Source organism: Nannospalax galili, unplaced genomic scaffold (genome assembly GCF_000622305.1).
Source record: "Nannospalax galili isolate Female #2095 unplaced genomic scaffold, S.galili_v1.0 scaffold1331, whole genome shotgun sequence".
Lineage (NCBI taxonomy): Eukaryota > Metazoa > Chordata > Mammalia > Rodentia > Spalacidae > Nannospalax > Nannospalax galili.
Genome location: NW_008330679.1, coordinates 219,031 through 234,668, shown reverse-complemented (window position 1 = coordinate 234,668; position 15,638 = coordinate 219,031). Strand labels below are relative to the sequence as shown.

Here is a 15,638-nt window from a genome sequence, read left to right as displayed (position 1 = left end):
AGGATATATATAATATTCTATATATATGTATACACACACACACACACACATATATATATATATATATATATATATGTTGCTTTCATACTTTAAAAGAATTTCCAATTCCAGGGTCTGGAGAGATGGCTCAGTGGTTAAGAGCACCAAGTACTCTTGCAGGGGACCCAGATTTGGATCCCAGAACCCACAAGGCAGTTAACAACCATCCATAACTCCAGTTTCAGGGAATCTGACACCCTCTTCTGACCTCCACGGGCATTTCATGACACGGTTGTACTTACATACATGGCAGGCAATACACTCATACACACAGAGACACACACACAAAAATAATAATAATAATTAAAGAATTTCCAATTCCGAGCCAGGTACGGTGACACATGCCTGTAGTCTCAGCACTTGGGAAGCAGAGGCAGGTGAATCTCTGTGAGTTCAAGGCCTGTCTGATCTACATAGTGAGCTCCAGGTCAGCTGGGGCTACAGAGAAACCCTGTTTCAAAAAGACAAAAAAATAAAAATAAAAAAAAAAAGAATTTCCAATTCCAAACTCTCATTGATTCTCCAAACTGTATTATATATACGGTACTTTTGTGTACCCAACTGTAAATGAACTAAATAGACCAAATAATTATAGTCTACACATCTGGCAGGCGAACACTGAATTTGGGAAAAAAAATCAATATTCAGTACTCCCCAAATCACACCCAACTGAGGAAAAGTTAAGTCTAGTGCAGGCTAAGGCATGACCGAGCCAACCACTAAAATGCATCCATTCCTTTCCCTCCCCTCTACTTTAATTCCCTCCTAATTCTCTCTCTAGCAAACTTGCTCTGTTTTGCTTTCTGCCTACACTATATCTTCCTTAATTCATTTTACACTTGTTTGCCTAAAGGTTCTAAAAGCCTTTCTAGCCCAGTTATGCTATAGACTCATTAAGTTTGTATTTTCATGTCTCCAAATGATTAAGAGCCTACACTGTATAAGATACTTATAAGGAGCTTGCAACTCACATGGAAAATGACCAAGTAGAAAAGGTAAGGATGAAAGTGGTAAGTAGAAACTAAAGGCAAATTTACCTTCTTATCCAATAGGAGAAAATTTTTGATAATAAAAATGACTATGCTAGACAAAGAAAGAAGAACAACAGACATGGAAATACTGCAACTTACTACAGACTTTAAGCCCCAATCTTAGTCAAAGAATTATTGGCAGCTGATTACTGTGAGTGATGAAGAAATGATCTTCTTGAAGGGAGGGACTCTAGATAGGCTGACTAAACCCTGGTGGATGAACCTGCTCTGAGGGACATCTGGGGATACTAGCTTTACATAATAGGCCTTAATGCAAATGACAAAATGTATCAACTCCAGTTGGGGGGGTGGCTATGGGAGGGTGCCAAAGGGGAAGGGGGACGGTCATATAAAGTGATTTTATGTATGAAATACACAAAAATTCAATAAAGTTTTTTTCAAAAAGTCATTTCCCTATACCTTGAACATATGCTTGCTGTATAAATGAACTCCTTTGTCCCAATCTTTGTTTCAGTACCTGGGTAATTACAATTAGATTTTCTCTTCCGAGGGATAATTTATTTGTTCTTCTTTTGAGATTTTCATACCATTCTACTTTCTCTCCCCAGTCTTTGTGCCCCCAGGATCGAAAGGTGAGAAAAGGAACTTTGCAGGATTGAGTGCTCTAGTTAAGGAAATTGGGAATTTATGCTATTATTCTTTGTCTCCTAGTTATGCTGAAGATGAAAAGGTAGGTGAAGCGTAGTTTCGTTTCTTCTGCTTGGCTGATTTGAGAATTGCTTTTGAGAGAGTGAAGAAAATCAAACAGCCACCATGGCTTCCAAAAGCCTTTTGTACGCAGCCTTTTAATTATGGATTCAATCAATCTATTAGACACACACCTATGAACTTCTCATTTTTACTTTTGTTACCTGTCAATGTTTTCAGATTGTGTCAGTTGTACTTTTCTGTATGGTCTGTTGATTTCATGTACAGTTTCAAATACAGTGATATAATATTATTCTTAGTATCTTATTAAGACTATCTTAACATTTCATACAGAATTTAGAATGACATATAAAATATTATTTTTGCTATTGATAATATATGACTCTTTTCTCTTTTGTGACTGGTCTTTTTTAAGTGCCAATTTTTAGAACATTACAATTACTGACATCCCCCACTGAAAGGTAAGCTCTATGTTCCTTCCCCTAAAATCTTGGGGACATTGTTAAATTTAGAAGAAATATATGGTGGAAGAGAAATTACATTAATTCTGAGGCGGGGTATAACACGCTTGGCAGCTTCCTATTGGTTCTTTGGGGATTACTGATCTAAGGAAAGCTAACTGCACTATATGGAATCTGAGTGCCCTAAGACCATTACACTGGAAAGTGGCAAGGAGAAAGGCTTAAAATAATAAGCATGACAACATCAAAATGCAAACACACCTAATAAATCAACAGCCAGCCTTACTGCTGACCTTGATGATGATGCCTGCCATTTGCCCTCCAAATCATATGCCATATTTGTTAAAAGGCAAGGAACGCAAATGAGAAATGTTACATAGGAAAACCACAGAAGTATGACTATCAAGGAAGACCTCACACACTCATGTGCCAAGAACTAATTTGAACAAGCTGCTGCTTACCACTATTTCACATTAATTTGTAAGCTGAGAAAGGGGAAGACTTTATCACTTATGCTAGGAGTACAGGCCACTTACTGAGTTTCTTAAAGCATAAACATGACATGCAATAAAGAGTTACTAATTTGCAAATGGACTTAACAGACATCTACAGAATATTCCATCCAAACACTGGTAGCCAATAGAAACCAGTCCATTCTGTTACCATTGGCTGTCTTTGGCCCCATCCCGCTGAAGCTGCCAGAATGCACCTGACTAGCCTGGGTGAGTTACTCAAATCCCACCACACCCATTCCCCTGCTTTGGAACTACAGTCCCTACTACTGCTGTAGAGATCAAACCTTCTCTGCTAGCTACTAAGAACCAGTTCATCTTGTTACTATTGGCTCTTGGTGGCCCTGAAACGCTGAGGCTGCAGGAAAGCACCTGACTCCCTGGGAGAGATAGCCAGATTCTAACATGCCAGGTCGCCATTCCCCTGCTTTGAGACCAGCCCCAGTTGCTCGGCTCCAGGGTTCATACCTTCTTTGCTTAGCTAGTTAGAATGGGCCCAGCTGACATCTATCACCTTTACTTAGACTTAAGGCCTCTTGTCCTCCTAGAGATCTCCTTATTAGCCTGCCTGGATCTATCTGGTAGTCGATAAGAATTACAGTTGATTTTTTTCAATCCAAACTGTGAAAGCCAGAAGAGCATGGAGTGGAGCATAGTAATCTAAGTTCTAAATGACCATGGATGCCAGCCCTGAATACTTTAACAAGAAAAACTGTCTATCATAGTTGAAAGAGAAAGAAAAATCTTCCACGGCACTAATAAGCTATAAGAATTCATATCTACCAAACCAGCCATAAAGAGAATACTCAAAGCAATACAAAGGACTGCAGAAAGGAATGACCATATCTAAGAGGCTACAGAAAGAAAGCAAAAGAGATATAATTATGGAAACACAAAATAGGACCCAAGAACACCAATACACAATTTTAAATAACAATTTTAAATATCAATGATCTCAACTCCCCAGTCAAATGGCACAAACTAGTTGAATGGATTAAGAAACAAATCTATCTTTCTGTCAACTGGAAGAAATGCATCTCACCTTCAAGGATAGGCACTACCTTAGGGTGAAAGGATGGAAAAAATATTCCAAGCAAATGGTGCTAAGAAACAAGCAGATATTGCAATCCTAGTATCTGACAAAATAGACTTCGAATTAGAATTAATGAGAAGAGATAAGGAAGGTCACATCAATCTGATCAAGGGAACAATTGACCAAGAAGACATTACAATCATCAACATATATGAACCAAAGTCTAGTGCACCCAATTTCATAAAAAGAATACTATAGGACTTCAAGACACAGATTCAGCCCAACTCAGTAAAAGATGGTGATGTCAATAACCCACTATCTCTAATAAGCAGGGCAAAGAATAAACAGAGAAACATCTGAATTAAATGATATCATAGATCAAATGGATGTAGCAGACATCTACCCAATAGTCCATCCAAGCACCAAATAATATACATTATACTCAGCAGCCCATGGAAGTTGCTCTAAAATTGACCATATAAGGGGGCACATTAAAAAAAAACTCAAATAATTCCATGCAGTCTATCAGACCACAACACAATAAAACTTAAAATTAACAGTAAAAGAAGCTGTAGTAATTACATGAAGTCAGAGAGACTAAAAAACACACTCCTGAATGACGACTGGGTCAAAGAAGAAATCAAGAAATAAATAAAAGTATTCCTGAACTAAATGAAAATAATAACACATCAAAACAAAACCTCTGGAACACATTAAAAGCAGTCCTAAGAGGGAAGTTTGCACATTTAAAAACAGAAAGCACACATATAAATGACTTAACAGTACAACTTAAGAAAGGCAAGAACAAAACAAACCCAAACCCAGCAGATGAGAAGAAATAATAAAAATCAAAGCAGAAATTAATGAAATAGAAAAAAAGAAAACAATACAAAGAATCAATGAATCTAAGAACTGGTTCTTTGAAAAGATAAAGATAGACTGAACCTTAGCCCCGTTAACGAAAAGAAAGAAAGAGAAAATCCAAATCAACAAAATTAGAGCTGAAAAGGGAAACATCGCAACAGACCTAAAAGATCCAGAATATTATAAGGTAATACTTCATGTAGGTAAGTGCACCCATGTTGCGCAATGCCCACAGAGGACAGAAGAGGCCATCAGATCCCCTGGAACTGGAGTTATGGACAGTTGTTAGCTGCCATGTGGGTGCTGGGAATCGAACCCAGGTCTTCTGCAAGAACAACCAATGTTCTTAACCACTGAGCCATCTCTCCAGCCCTATAAGGTAATATTTAAAAAAAACCTAAACTGTATTAAATCTGACAATCTAAAATAACTGAACAAGCTTCTAAATTCATGGAAACCACCAAAGTTAAATCAAGAGGAGATAAACAGCTTAAACAGACCCATAATAAGGAAATAGAAACAGTAATACAAAGCCTCCCAACTAAAAAAAGCCTAGGCCCAGATGGATTCACAGCAGAATTTTGCCAGACATTCAAAGAACATCTACAACCAATACTACTAAAATGCTCAAAAACATAGAAAAGAGAGAGAACTTACAAACTTCTTCTATGATGCCAGTACTACTCTAATACAAAAACTAATAAAGACACAACAAAAAAGAAAACTATAGGGCCATATTCCTAATGAACATAGATGCAAAAATTCTCAACAAAATATCTGAAAATCACAAACATACATCAAAAAGATCATCTACCAGATGGCTGTCAGTTCTAGTCAGAGAAACTTATTTCAAAGTGGGTAATGGTGACCCCAGAGAACAAGAGGCTACAGAGTGCCTATCCCTGAAGTGGGTAATGGTGACTGCAAAGACTCGTTTTTGGTCAAAGTGCCAAGAATAAATGATAGCTGAATGTTTAGTCATAAATGAGACATATCACTCCTCCAAAGTTCAGAGAGTATCACAAAAGAAGAGGCATCAAGAGTATAAGAGTCAGAGGAAGGGAGTGAGCAGTCTGGATTACAAACTTCTGGGATAACTTGTCACTACACTCATAGCAGCTGCAATTACCTGCACAAAATGTGCACAGGACTGGGCCCACCAACATCCTGTCATAGAACAGTGGTCCCATTCTTCCTTGAGGGATTGCATTAACAGTTGGTGGGCAAGGAGGTGACACTTTCTTCAGTGGTACAGCCAGTGGTATGGTGTCCATGGTCTTGTAAACAAATTCTCACCTATGTTCCTGTAACTAACCCTAACAAAACTTACTGGGTGAGATACACACACACACACACACACACACACACACACACACACACCCCAAAAAAAAAAAAAAAAAACCATGAAAGTAGAAGGGGGCTAGTTATAGGAAGAGGAAGGGGATCAGTGAGAGTGGTAACAGGACAAGAAAACAGGGTGAGCATGATCAAAATATGCTGTGTACATGTATGAAAATATCATAATAGAACCATTATTATGTTAATTAATATATGCTAATTAAAACCATTTTAAAAATAGAGGCAGAATACACATACAGGTCTCACCTTCAAGAAAAATGTCCATTGCCAAAAACAAGAATCAACAAGGCATGGCCACACATTGTAATCCTAGCACTTAGGAGGCTAAAGTAGGAGGATCTTAAGTTTGAGGCAGGTCAGCTTTTCTCAAAAACAAACAAACAAACAAACAAACAAAACCCCTAAAAACAGGGGCTAGAGAAATGGCTCAGGGATTTTAAGAGCATTGGTTGCTCTTGCAGAGGACCTGGATTCAGTTCTCAGCACTCACAAGCAGCTAACAACCATCAGCATTTCCAGTTCCAGGGAATCCGATGCCCAGTCCTCTGGCCTCCATGGGCACTGCATTCACATGGTACATTTACATATAAGCAGACAAAACACACATAAAATATGGGGGCTGGAGAGATAGCGCAGTGGTTAAGAACACTGAATGTTCTTGCCAAAGACCCAGGTTCTAATCCCAGAACCCACATGGCAGCTAACAACTGTCTATAACTCCAGTTCCAGGGGATCTGACAACCTCTTCTGTCCTCCGTGGGCATCGCACGACACAGGTGCACTTACCTACATGCAGGCAACAGACATATACACATAAAAAAAAATAATAAAATATTTTTTAAAAAGACAAAATTCATAAGCAAATCAAAGGGCCAAATTAAATAATAATAAAGTAATATAGCACAAGGCTATGGAATATTCAAAGAATATAGGAGAAATCAAGCCTGGGGGTAATCTTAGCAGAGCTTATCTTAAAGTAGGCAAGCTGGGAAGAAAGGAGTTGATTTTGGACTTCTGACCTCCAGCACTATGAGAATAAATCGGTCATCTTAATCTGTGAATGAATTTTTTTTAGATAATTACTAATATATTAATTCATATCCTTCAACATGGTGGTTCTAAGACTTTATCTACTTCCTCAATAACAGTTTATATTTTCTTTTAGAGTAAGATATTTTAAAAAAGATAGTGAGAGAAGTTTGGGCTGGAGGGATAGCTCAGCCATTAAAGGCTCAGGCTAACAACCAAAAAAGTCAAAAAGAGAGAAGTTAAAATAAAATCATAGAAAATAACTAAGCCATTAAGATAAAGGGAAACTGGAAATAATTTTAGCCTAGTAAGAAAAAAATGTGAATAGCATTGATACCTCCATATAGTTCAACTTATCCTCAACATTATAATTTTAGAGTGGTTATATTGCATACAAATTGAGTGGGCCATTTAAATAATGTATGAGTAACATACCAAATCCAGGAACACTTTTGAGACTGGATTTGAGGCAAATTTTCTCCAATCTGAGGTAGCTGTATCTCATCAGGCAATTCCACAGGAACATCCAATCCACTCTCGTCCGATGGTTCATGATAATGACACTTCTTTCCCCAGGTACAAATGCATCACCTGTTATAACCACTTTTACACCAAACATGGTCTCCAACAATGCCTACCAAAAAAATGTGGATATATAGCAACTTAAAGTTATGATCTGCAGGTTAAGAAGCAAAACATAAGATCATTCATGTTTATGAATGTTTATGAATTTATTAACAATTTTAAATATTAAAATGGAATGAACAAAACATTTTAAGAGTTACGGATCTTTTTTTCTCGCTTGATCTTCAATAGTGGCTCTATACTACTTTTGTAATGCAAAAAAATGGAAGACAAGATGACACTTTAAGAACTAAATAAGTAAAGGAAAAAAATGTCTTTTTGGAAAAGAAAAATGAGTCCAAAAGAAACGATAATTTAATTTATTTAAGTCATGATTTTCCATAGGTATATTACATGTCCAACAAATATACCTATGGTATCTAACATATAAAAAGTAGTTTCCTATGATTCTTGCCTCTATAATAAATGGAAGAAGGATGATTTAAAAGAGAGACTATGGAGTACTAGATATGTTTTAATTTATTCTACTAATTTAATTTCTGGAAGTTTCTTATAGAAAAATATGAACTGTCCTTGAAATCAACAATATTATTAAGTTAAAAAGAAGTACCAAATAAAAGTTTACTGTGCATTGTTTAAGGATGTAGATAAAAGATGATTACTTTTTTTTTCTAGAAAGTATAGTAAAAATATAACAGAGAATGCAGGCTTAAAGAAATAAAATTAAATTTCATTTATTTTTCTACTAAAATCTTTCAGTCTAACTAACACTGACAAAAATGCCTGGAACATAGTAAATGCTCAAATATTTTTTGAGTTTATTCAACTAACTGACATTTCTAATGGCCAGGAATATAATATACATTAAATATGTAGAAGAAAAGTGCAGTATATTACAGACTAGAGTTCTTAAAAGTGAAGTAACAGAGAAGAAAGCTGATGGTTGATTTTAACCTCTCCTCTTCTTTTTTCTCTTTTTATCTATATTGCCAGGATCTGGGATCAAGCAATCATTCCAGTAGGGCCTCTCAAGTAGCTGAGACTGCAGCTGTGCACTATTATTCTCAGCTTTAATTATAATTTCAAATTATTTACACATACCATTTGATTCTACTACTAATGATGAAAGAGTTGATCCCAAGGGGGTTAAAAGCTAAGAAAAATCAAACCTCTTAAACATCATGACTATCTTCAAACTCAACAATAAAGGTCAATGAGTTGTAACCACCTACAGTAATGTGAAATACACACATAATATTGACGGGTAGAAGCACAACAAAAACTCATACACTAAATATCCATTCATATACAAAACTTTCAACAACAGAAATTTATATTTTAGAGGCAAATGCAGCAAAAAGTATAAGGGCAACAACCAAACTACTATTTTGGAGGGTTTTGTTTTTGTTTCTGTTTTTAAGACAGGGTCTCCTATAGCCCCAGTTGGCCTGGAACTCACTATGTAGACCAGGGATCTGCCTGCCTCTGCCTTCCAAGTGCTAAGGTTAAAGGTGTATGCCATCACACCCAGCATAAACATGCCATTTTAAAAGTCATAATAATGGATACATCTTCAAAAAGGAGGGCATCTTGATTGGTTACATAGAGCTTCCAAGAGGGCTGGCAATGTTCTGTTTCTGGACCTATTTGTAAGTTACACTTAAAATTACTCATTAATGGGGGCCAGAAATGGCTTAGGAGTTAAGAGCACTCACTCAGCAATTCTAAAGACTTGAGTTTGGATCCCAGCAACCATGTGATGGGCTGGGGATCCATGCAAGCAGCTGTAACCCCAACTCTGAGGGGAGTGGAGACAGGAAGACTGCTGGGTTTCTCTGGCTTCTAGCCTGAGAAAAATGTGAGCCCTAGATTCAGCGATGAGACCCTGCCTCAAAGGAATAGGTGGAATATGATAGAGAAAAACACCCAATACCACCTTCTGTCCTCCCTGTGCAGCTACCCTCACCCACATGCTGACACACACACACACACACACACACACACACACACACACACACACAATACTTATGTGTAAATAAGTTCTTTAAAAATTATTCACTAGAGACTGGAGAGATGGCTCAGGGGTTGAGAGCACTGGCTGCTCTTGCAGAGGGCCTGGATTCAATTCCTGGCTGATATGGTGGCTGACAACCCTATCCCTAACTCCAGTTCCAGGGGATCTGATGCCCTCTTCTGACCTCTTCAAGCATTGCAGTACACGGATGTCCTTACATACATGGCATACAATACACTCCTACACGTAAAATAAAAATAATAAAATTAAAAAAAAAATTATTCACCAACATACATTTGTTTTTAACTTTTCAGTGTTTTTTCTATTTAAAAAGTAGAATATTTTATGAGTAACAATCAACTTCTGTCCTATAACAAGGGAAAAATGTTTATTCAAATGAAAAGCAGAAAATAAACAAGCAGTATAAATTCACAAATAAGGAGGATATTTTAGGTAGAGGATTGTTACCTACACAAGGCAGAGGTCCTACCTGCCTAGCACAGTTCTCAGTGTACAGTAGACATTTAAAACTATTGGATAAACATTCAGAGATCCCAATGATTACTTCTACAATCCAAAGAATGCATGAATATCCTATTTATGATATGGTACCTTCTTGACTATAGCTATACCATGTTAAAGTTTAGGCTGACTCTAGCCTCTGAAATCATAGCTTTTCCTGGGCCTCTAGTACTCCTACTCCTGGCTCTGACAGTCTGACCTTGTCTGATCAATTGCCTAAACAGCTATATTAAACAATGAGTAAATGCAGTAAAATCATAGTCCTAAGAAAACAATATAATCTCCCAGATGAGACTAGAATTTGACTCATGCCCGTAGAACCAATGGGGAATGTAATAGGGCACCTTCTTGACCATAGCTACACCATTTAAAGTTTAGGCTCACTCTAGTCTCTGAAATTATCAGGCAGTTGGCCTAGGGTTCCTATGGGAACACACATCAGCTGGATCCCAATCGTCTTGGAAACAGGTCAGCGGGTCCTGGAGAGCACTTGCTAACTGCAGATTTATGGCTTCTGTAGGTTATACTTGGCTTGCTTTGGCAAAAGAATAATTGTTACTGAGAACAGAAATTGTTCAGGGGGCATTACACCTGGAAGCTTGGGAACTTAAACTTTGCACCCCTGGTTATGGTTTCTCTGTATAAAAGCTTACCCAAGAGATGGCTCAGGGCTACACATTTGGGTTCCGACCCCCTTGTGTAGCTACTGGCCAGCAAGACTTTAATTCAGAAAGTCTTTGTCTGAGTGGTTGTCTCTGGTCAAGCACCTCACAACATATTAAGAAAGGGAAAGAAGCTGTCTACAAAAATAAGGAAAAGGATACCTTTCAGACCTGATGGGGTAAAAAGCATACTTATAATCCAACAAACAATGGAAAATATGATCATAATAAATACATTAATGAGGAATCACAAGAAAGTGATGCAACAAATAATGGACCCAATATTAATTCCAGATCTTAAAAGTATAGTAGAGAAGAATGGGAGTGGGAGGAAGGCATTTTAAATTAACAGCCCAAGTTTTTACATTAAGAAGCCTTTTTAAAAAAGTAAATTATACCCCAAATAATATCAGAAAAAAAATGAAATAACACAAACAATGCAAAGAAAACAATAAAGCCAAAGTTGTTTCTTCAAAAAAGTCAATAGAACTGACAAGTTTGTAGTAAGACTAGTTAAGAACAAGAAGAGAAGGGATAAAGGGACATTGCTACAGATCCTACAGACCTTAAAAGCTAGTATAATGCCAGATAATTGACAATTAAACAGACAAAATCATTAGAAAACTTGTAGGACCAAAATTGGCCAAAATATGAGGTAAAAGGTCTGATCTGTGCAATATTTAAAAGAAAATTCATTATCAAAATTCTTCCTACAAAGTAAATGCTCCACTTAGATTGTTTAACCAATAAGTTCTGTAAGATGGGGGGATGGGGGATTCCAATCTCACAAAAAAATACTTTCAAAGAATAGAACACAGCATTATTTTGATACAAAAATTATTTTGACCTTGAAACTTCTTTATGCGTATCCACTAATCAAAAAAGGATTTATTAATGTATACCTCCTTCCAAGTGATTCAGCAACCTGTCTTTGAGATCTCTAGCAAAAGAGAAGACTTTCAGTGACTAGTTCTTACAAACTTTGCTATTCAACAGTGAGAGTCATCCCACTAATAACATTAATTTTATGGTAATAAGGAAATTAATTTTTTCAGTTTCTCAGTTTTTTTCCCTCAAATCAAGTGTTCCCTACCTTGAAAGTGTACCAAGCTTTCTTCTAAAACACTCAAGGTGCCACTAAAATTCTAATGCTGGGAGCTACTGGAACTCAATGTGACGCTTACCAATCATGGTCAGGTTTTCTCAATTTGACACAAACTAGAGTCACCTGGAAAGAAGGAACATCAACTAAAGAATTAGCCAGATCAGATTGGCCTGTGCCATGTCTATGAGGCATTTTCTTCTTTTTTTTCCTTTTTTAAAATGTTTTTTTAAAAAAAATATTTTTATTTATTACTTTTATTTTATGTGTAAGCATGTATTGCCTGCATGTAGGTAGGTGCACCTGTGTCATGCAATGCCTGCAAAGGTCAGAAGAGAGTGTTGGATCCCCTGGAGCTGGAGCTACAGAGTGTTATTAGCCACCATGTAGGTGCTGGAAATTGAACCTGGGTCCTCTGCAAGAGTAGCCAGTGCTCTTAATGACCAAGCCATCTCTCCAGTCCGGAAGGCATTTTCCTAACTGTTTGTTGATGTGGGTGGTGTCATCTGTAGGCAGGTGGGTCTGGGCTATAAAAGCAAGCAAGCTGAGCCAGCCACAAAAAGCAAGCCAGTAAGCAGCATTCCTCCATGGTCTAAGTTTCAATTTCTGCCTCCTGGGTCCTGCTTGAGTTCCTGACTTGGCTTCCCTCAGTGATGGATTGTGGCCTGGGAGTTATAAGCTGAAATAAGCACTTTTACTTCCAATTTGGTTTTGGTCAAGTGTTTCTATCATAGCAACAGAGAAGCAAACTAGGACATCAGTTTTTGAAGGTTTTCTACCACATAAGGCTCTACTATCAGACCGACTGATTAATCTCAGCTCTGCTTCAATAATTTGTTTATGCTTGTGTGAGCTAAACTGATTGTCAACTTGACAAGATCTAGAATTACCAAGGAGGTACACCTCTGAGCAAACTTGTAAGATGCTATCCAGATTATGTTACCCTCTGGTCATGCCCGTGAGGGATTCTCTTAAGTTAAATAAGATGGGAAGATCCCAACATAAGATAGAGGTACCATTCCTAGGCTTGTGTCCTTGAACCCACAAAGAGGAGAAAGCTAACCTAGCACAAGCAATCATCACTCTCTGCTTCCTAACTGCAGATTTAGGAATTAATCCTACTATTTAATATTTAAATAGGAGAAGTATATTGTAAGTGATTTATTAACATTTAACTTACAGGATACTTATTTATTTATTTATTTATTTATTTAATTTATTTTTGGTCTTTTTGAGACAGGGTCTCCCTGTAGCCCCAGATGTCCTGGAACTCACTATGTAGACCAGGCTGGCCTTGAACTCACAGAGATCTACCTGTCTCTGCCTCCCAAGTGCTGGGATTAAAGGCATGCGCCACCACGCCTGGCCAGGATACTTTTAAGAAATGTCTATTCTATTAAAGTAGAAAACCCACACCAAGCACCATTTCAAGAATATTTCCTAGTCAACCTCCACCCGAAGGGTCCACAGCAATGGCATGATGCTTTCCTCTCAACCAACACACGGGCAGGTGGTCTGCTTGTGAGAACTAAGCAGCTGGACTCCAATAATATAGGTTTAAAAAAAGATCCTCTACCAACCAAGGATAGACATCTCCCTTCTTGTTTTCTTTTTCAGATGTTATGCCCAATGCCTCTACCAGAACAAATGGATAAACCCAGCAACCTTAAGGTTCACCTGTTGCCAAGGAGAAAAAACAGAACAATTTCCAAGTGAATGTTCAAGGGGAAGACAAGGGCACAGTCTCACTGGATTTGGGGAGAAGACCCCACTGATTAGCGGCCACCTGGAGGGGTTGAAACCACTTCCCAGACATGGGAGAGGTAGGAGCATGGACCAGAAGAGTCATCCTCTCAGGATCAGAAGATGTGCTCAGAGCAGTGCATGTGACCTCACAGAGAGTACTCAGTGTACCAAGTCTATTGAACACTCTGTATGCACTTTGATCTGATGCCATTAACCTCAACATTCAGGTAGGAAACCTCGTTTTCTTATCTTTTGTGTCCCTAATTCTTGTAATTACTTCAAAGAACTGAATCAAACATATCTATCACAAGTTTAAAAAAGTATTTGCTATAAGAATCTTAATTTTTTAAAGCCAGGTATAGTGATACATGCCTTTAATCCCAGCTAGGGCTACGGAGGGAGACACCCTGTCTCAAAAAAAAAAAAAAAAAGTTTTCATTTTTGTCAATGCTTTATAAAAACAAAATGGAAATGCAGGATAAAATTTATTGATGTAAAAATACTTGAGTACAATTTATGTATTTTTCTACATGTAAAATATACCTCTAATAATATAAAATATAAAAGAAAATTCATGAATAATATGGAAAGAGGGTCTTAATTTTCAGTAAGGTTCTTAAACGAAGTCTGATTTTAAGGACATGAATTATTTTTTATTTCTCTCAAACTTTTCCATACTTCCCTTTTAAAGTCTGACATACCTGTTATGTAACACAAAGGACTTAACATGTCTTCTGTAACCCATAACCTACGCTAACAAAATCAACAGATGGGCCACTCCAATGCAAGGAGACAGACCCATCTCTAGTGTGTAACTTACCACAGGAAGTGTGAGCCAGGTGGCCACAAGGCGGCTGCTGATCCAGCGATACCAAGACAGGTTTATAAGCATCAAAGGTAAAATGGGACCCAGCATGAAAATACTTCCAAAAAAGCTTCCCACAAACAGGAAGAGTATAAAGTAAATCCCCTTCCATGACACCATGATTCTGAAAGATTAAAAAAAAAAGAAGATATTTTGTTACTATGCATTTAACTGCTCAAATTCCATAACAAAATTACACATACAATAATTTTTCTTTTTCCTTCTTCTCTCTCTTTCCCTTCCCCCCCTCCCCCTTCCCCTCCCCTCCTCTTCTCTTCAAGAGAGGGTCTCATAAAGTTTCTTCGGCTAGCCTGGAATTCACTATGTAAAACAGACTGTCCTTGAACTCTCAGATATTCAGCTGGCTGCTTCTGCCTTCCAGGTGCTAAGATTATGGCATGATAATCTTTTAAACAAGGATCTGATAAAGGCTAGCACAGTCTGAATTCCATTTTCTACAGGCTGAACAAGTTGCCAGTGCCTTAGAAGTTGACACAACAGAGTACTTGTCTGATCTCCAGAAAAAAATGTTGTCTAGTCTAAGAAGTTTTATTTTTTAATCAGTTAGCATTTAACATAAAAAGGTATCTTTCTGTTCTAGGATATTATCTAAGATAAAATCTTAAAATGTTCCTGAGGTTGTTTTCTGCCTAAATGATAGGTGAAGATCTGCAGAACAACTTCCTAGGTGAGCGCACCTAAAAGCAATGGCAGTTCCACAGAGTGGAACTAAAACTGAAAGACAAAGAAGAAAAAAAAAAACCTGGAAAAAGTCTATTCTTTACACTAGACCCTAAAAGTCACACCTGTGGGCATTTGATCATAAAGCAGCTCTTTATGAGCTAGCCAGGATAAGTCACCATGAGACTCTTCACTAACTCTAAGGAGATGTTAGTCAAAGCATTAACTTTAGGGAGGAGGAGGGGCTTTGTAACCGAAACCTAATATGGATATTTTAAAACAAATACTTGGAAACACAAATTTAAATAAAAATTCCAACATCTGATTGTATAGCCTAAACTATAATAGAACAAAAATATCTTTGGTTTTAGGATAATAAAATTGCTGGACACCTAACTTGAATAGCCCTAACTGCAGTATTCCAAAGATATGTGACCTCTGAAATTTGTTAAAAGACTCACAAC

General features: G+C 37.4%; 1 protein-coding gene across 7 annotated transcripts in view; it reads right to left on the bottom strand.

Moving 5' to 3' along the window:
* The window catches only part of Lclat1 (lysocardiolipin acyltransferase 1), a 208,624-nt gene that overhangs the window by 101,907 nt on the left and 91,079 nt on the right, over positions 1 to 15,638 (bottom strand). For all 7 annotated transcript variants that reach the window (XM_029554995.1, XM_008850947.3, XM_008850938.3 and 4 more), the window contains 2 exons: positions 14,449 to 14,617; positions 7,433 to 7,631 (listed from right to left, as the gene is read on the bottom strand). In XM_029554995.1, the coding sequence (XP_029410855.1) occupies positions 7,433 to 7,631; positions 14,449 to 14,613 (364 nt within the window). In that variant the 5' untranslated portion in view covers positions 14,614 to 14,617. The remainder of the gene's footprint in view (positions 1 to 7,432; positions 7,632 to 14,448; positions 14,618 to 15,638) is intronic.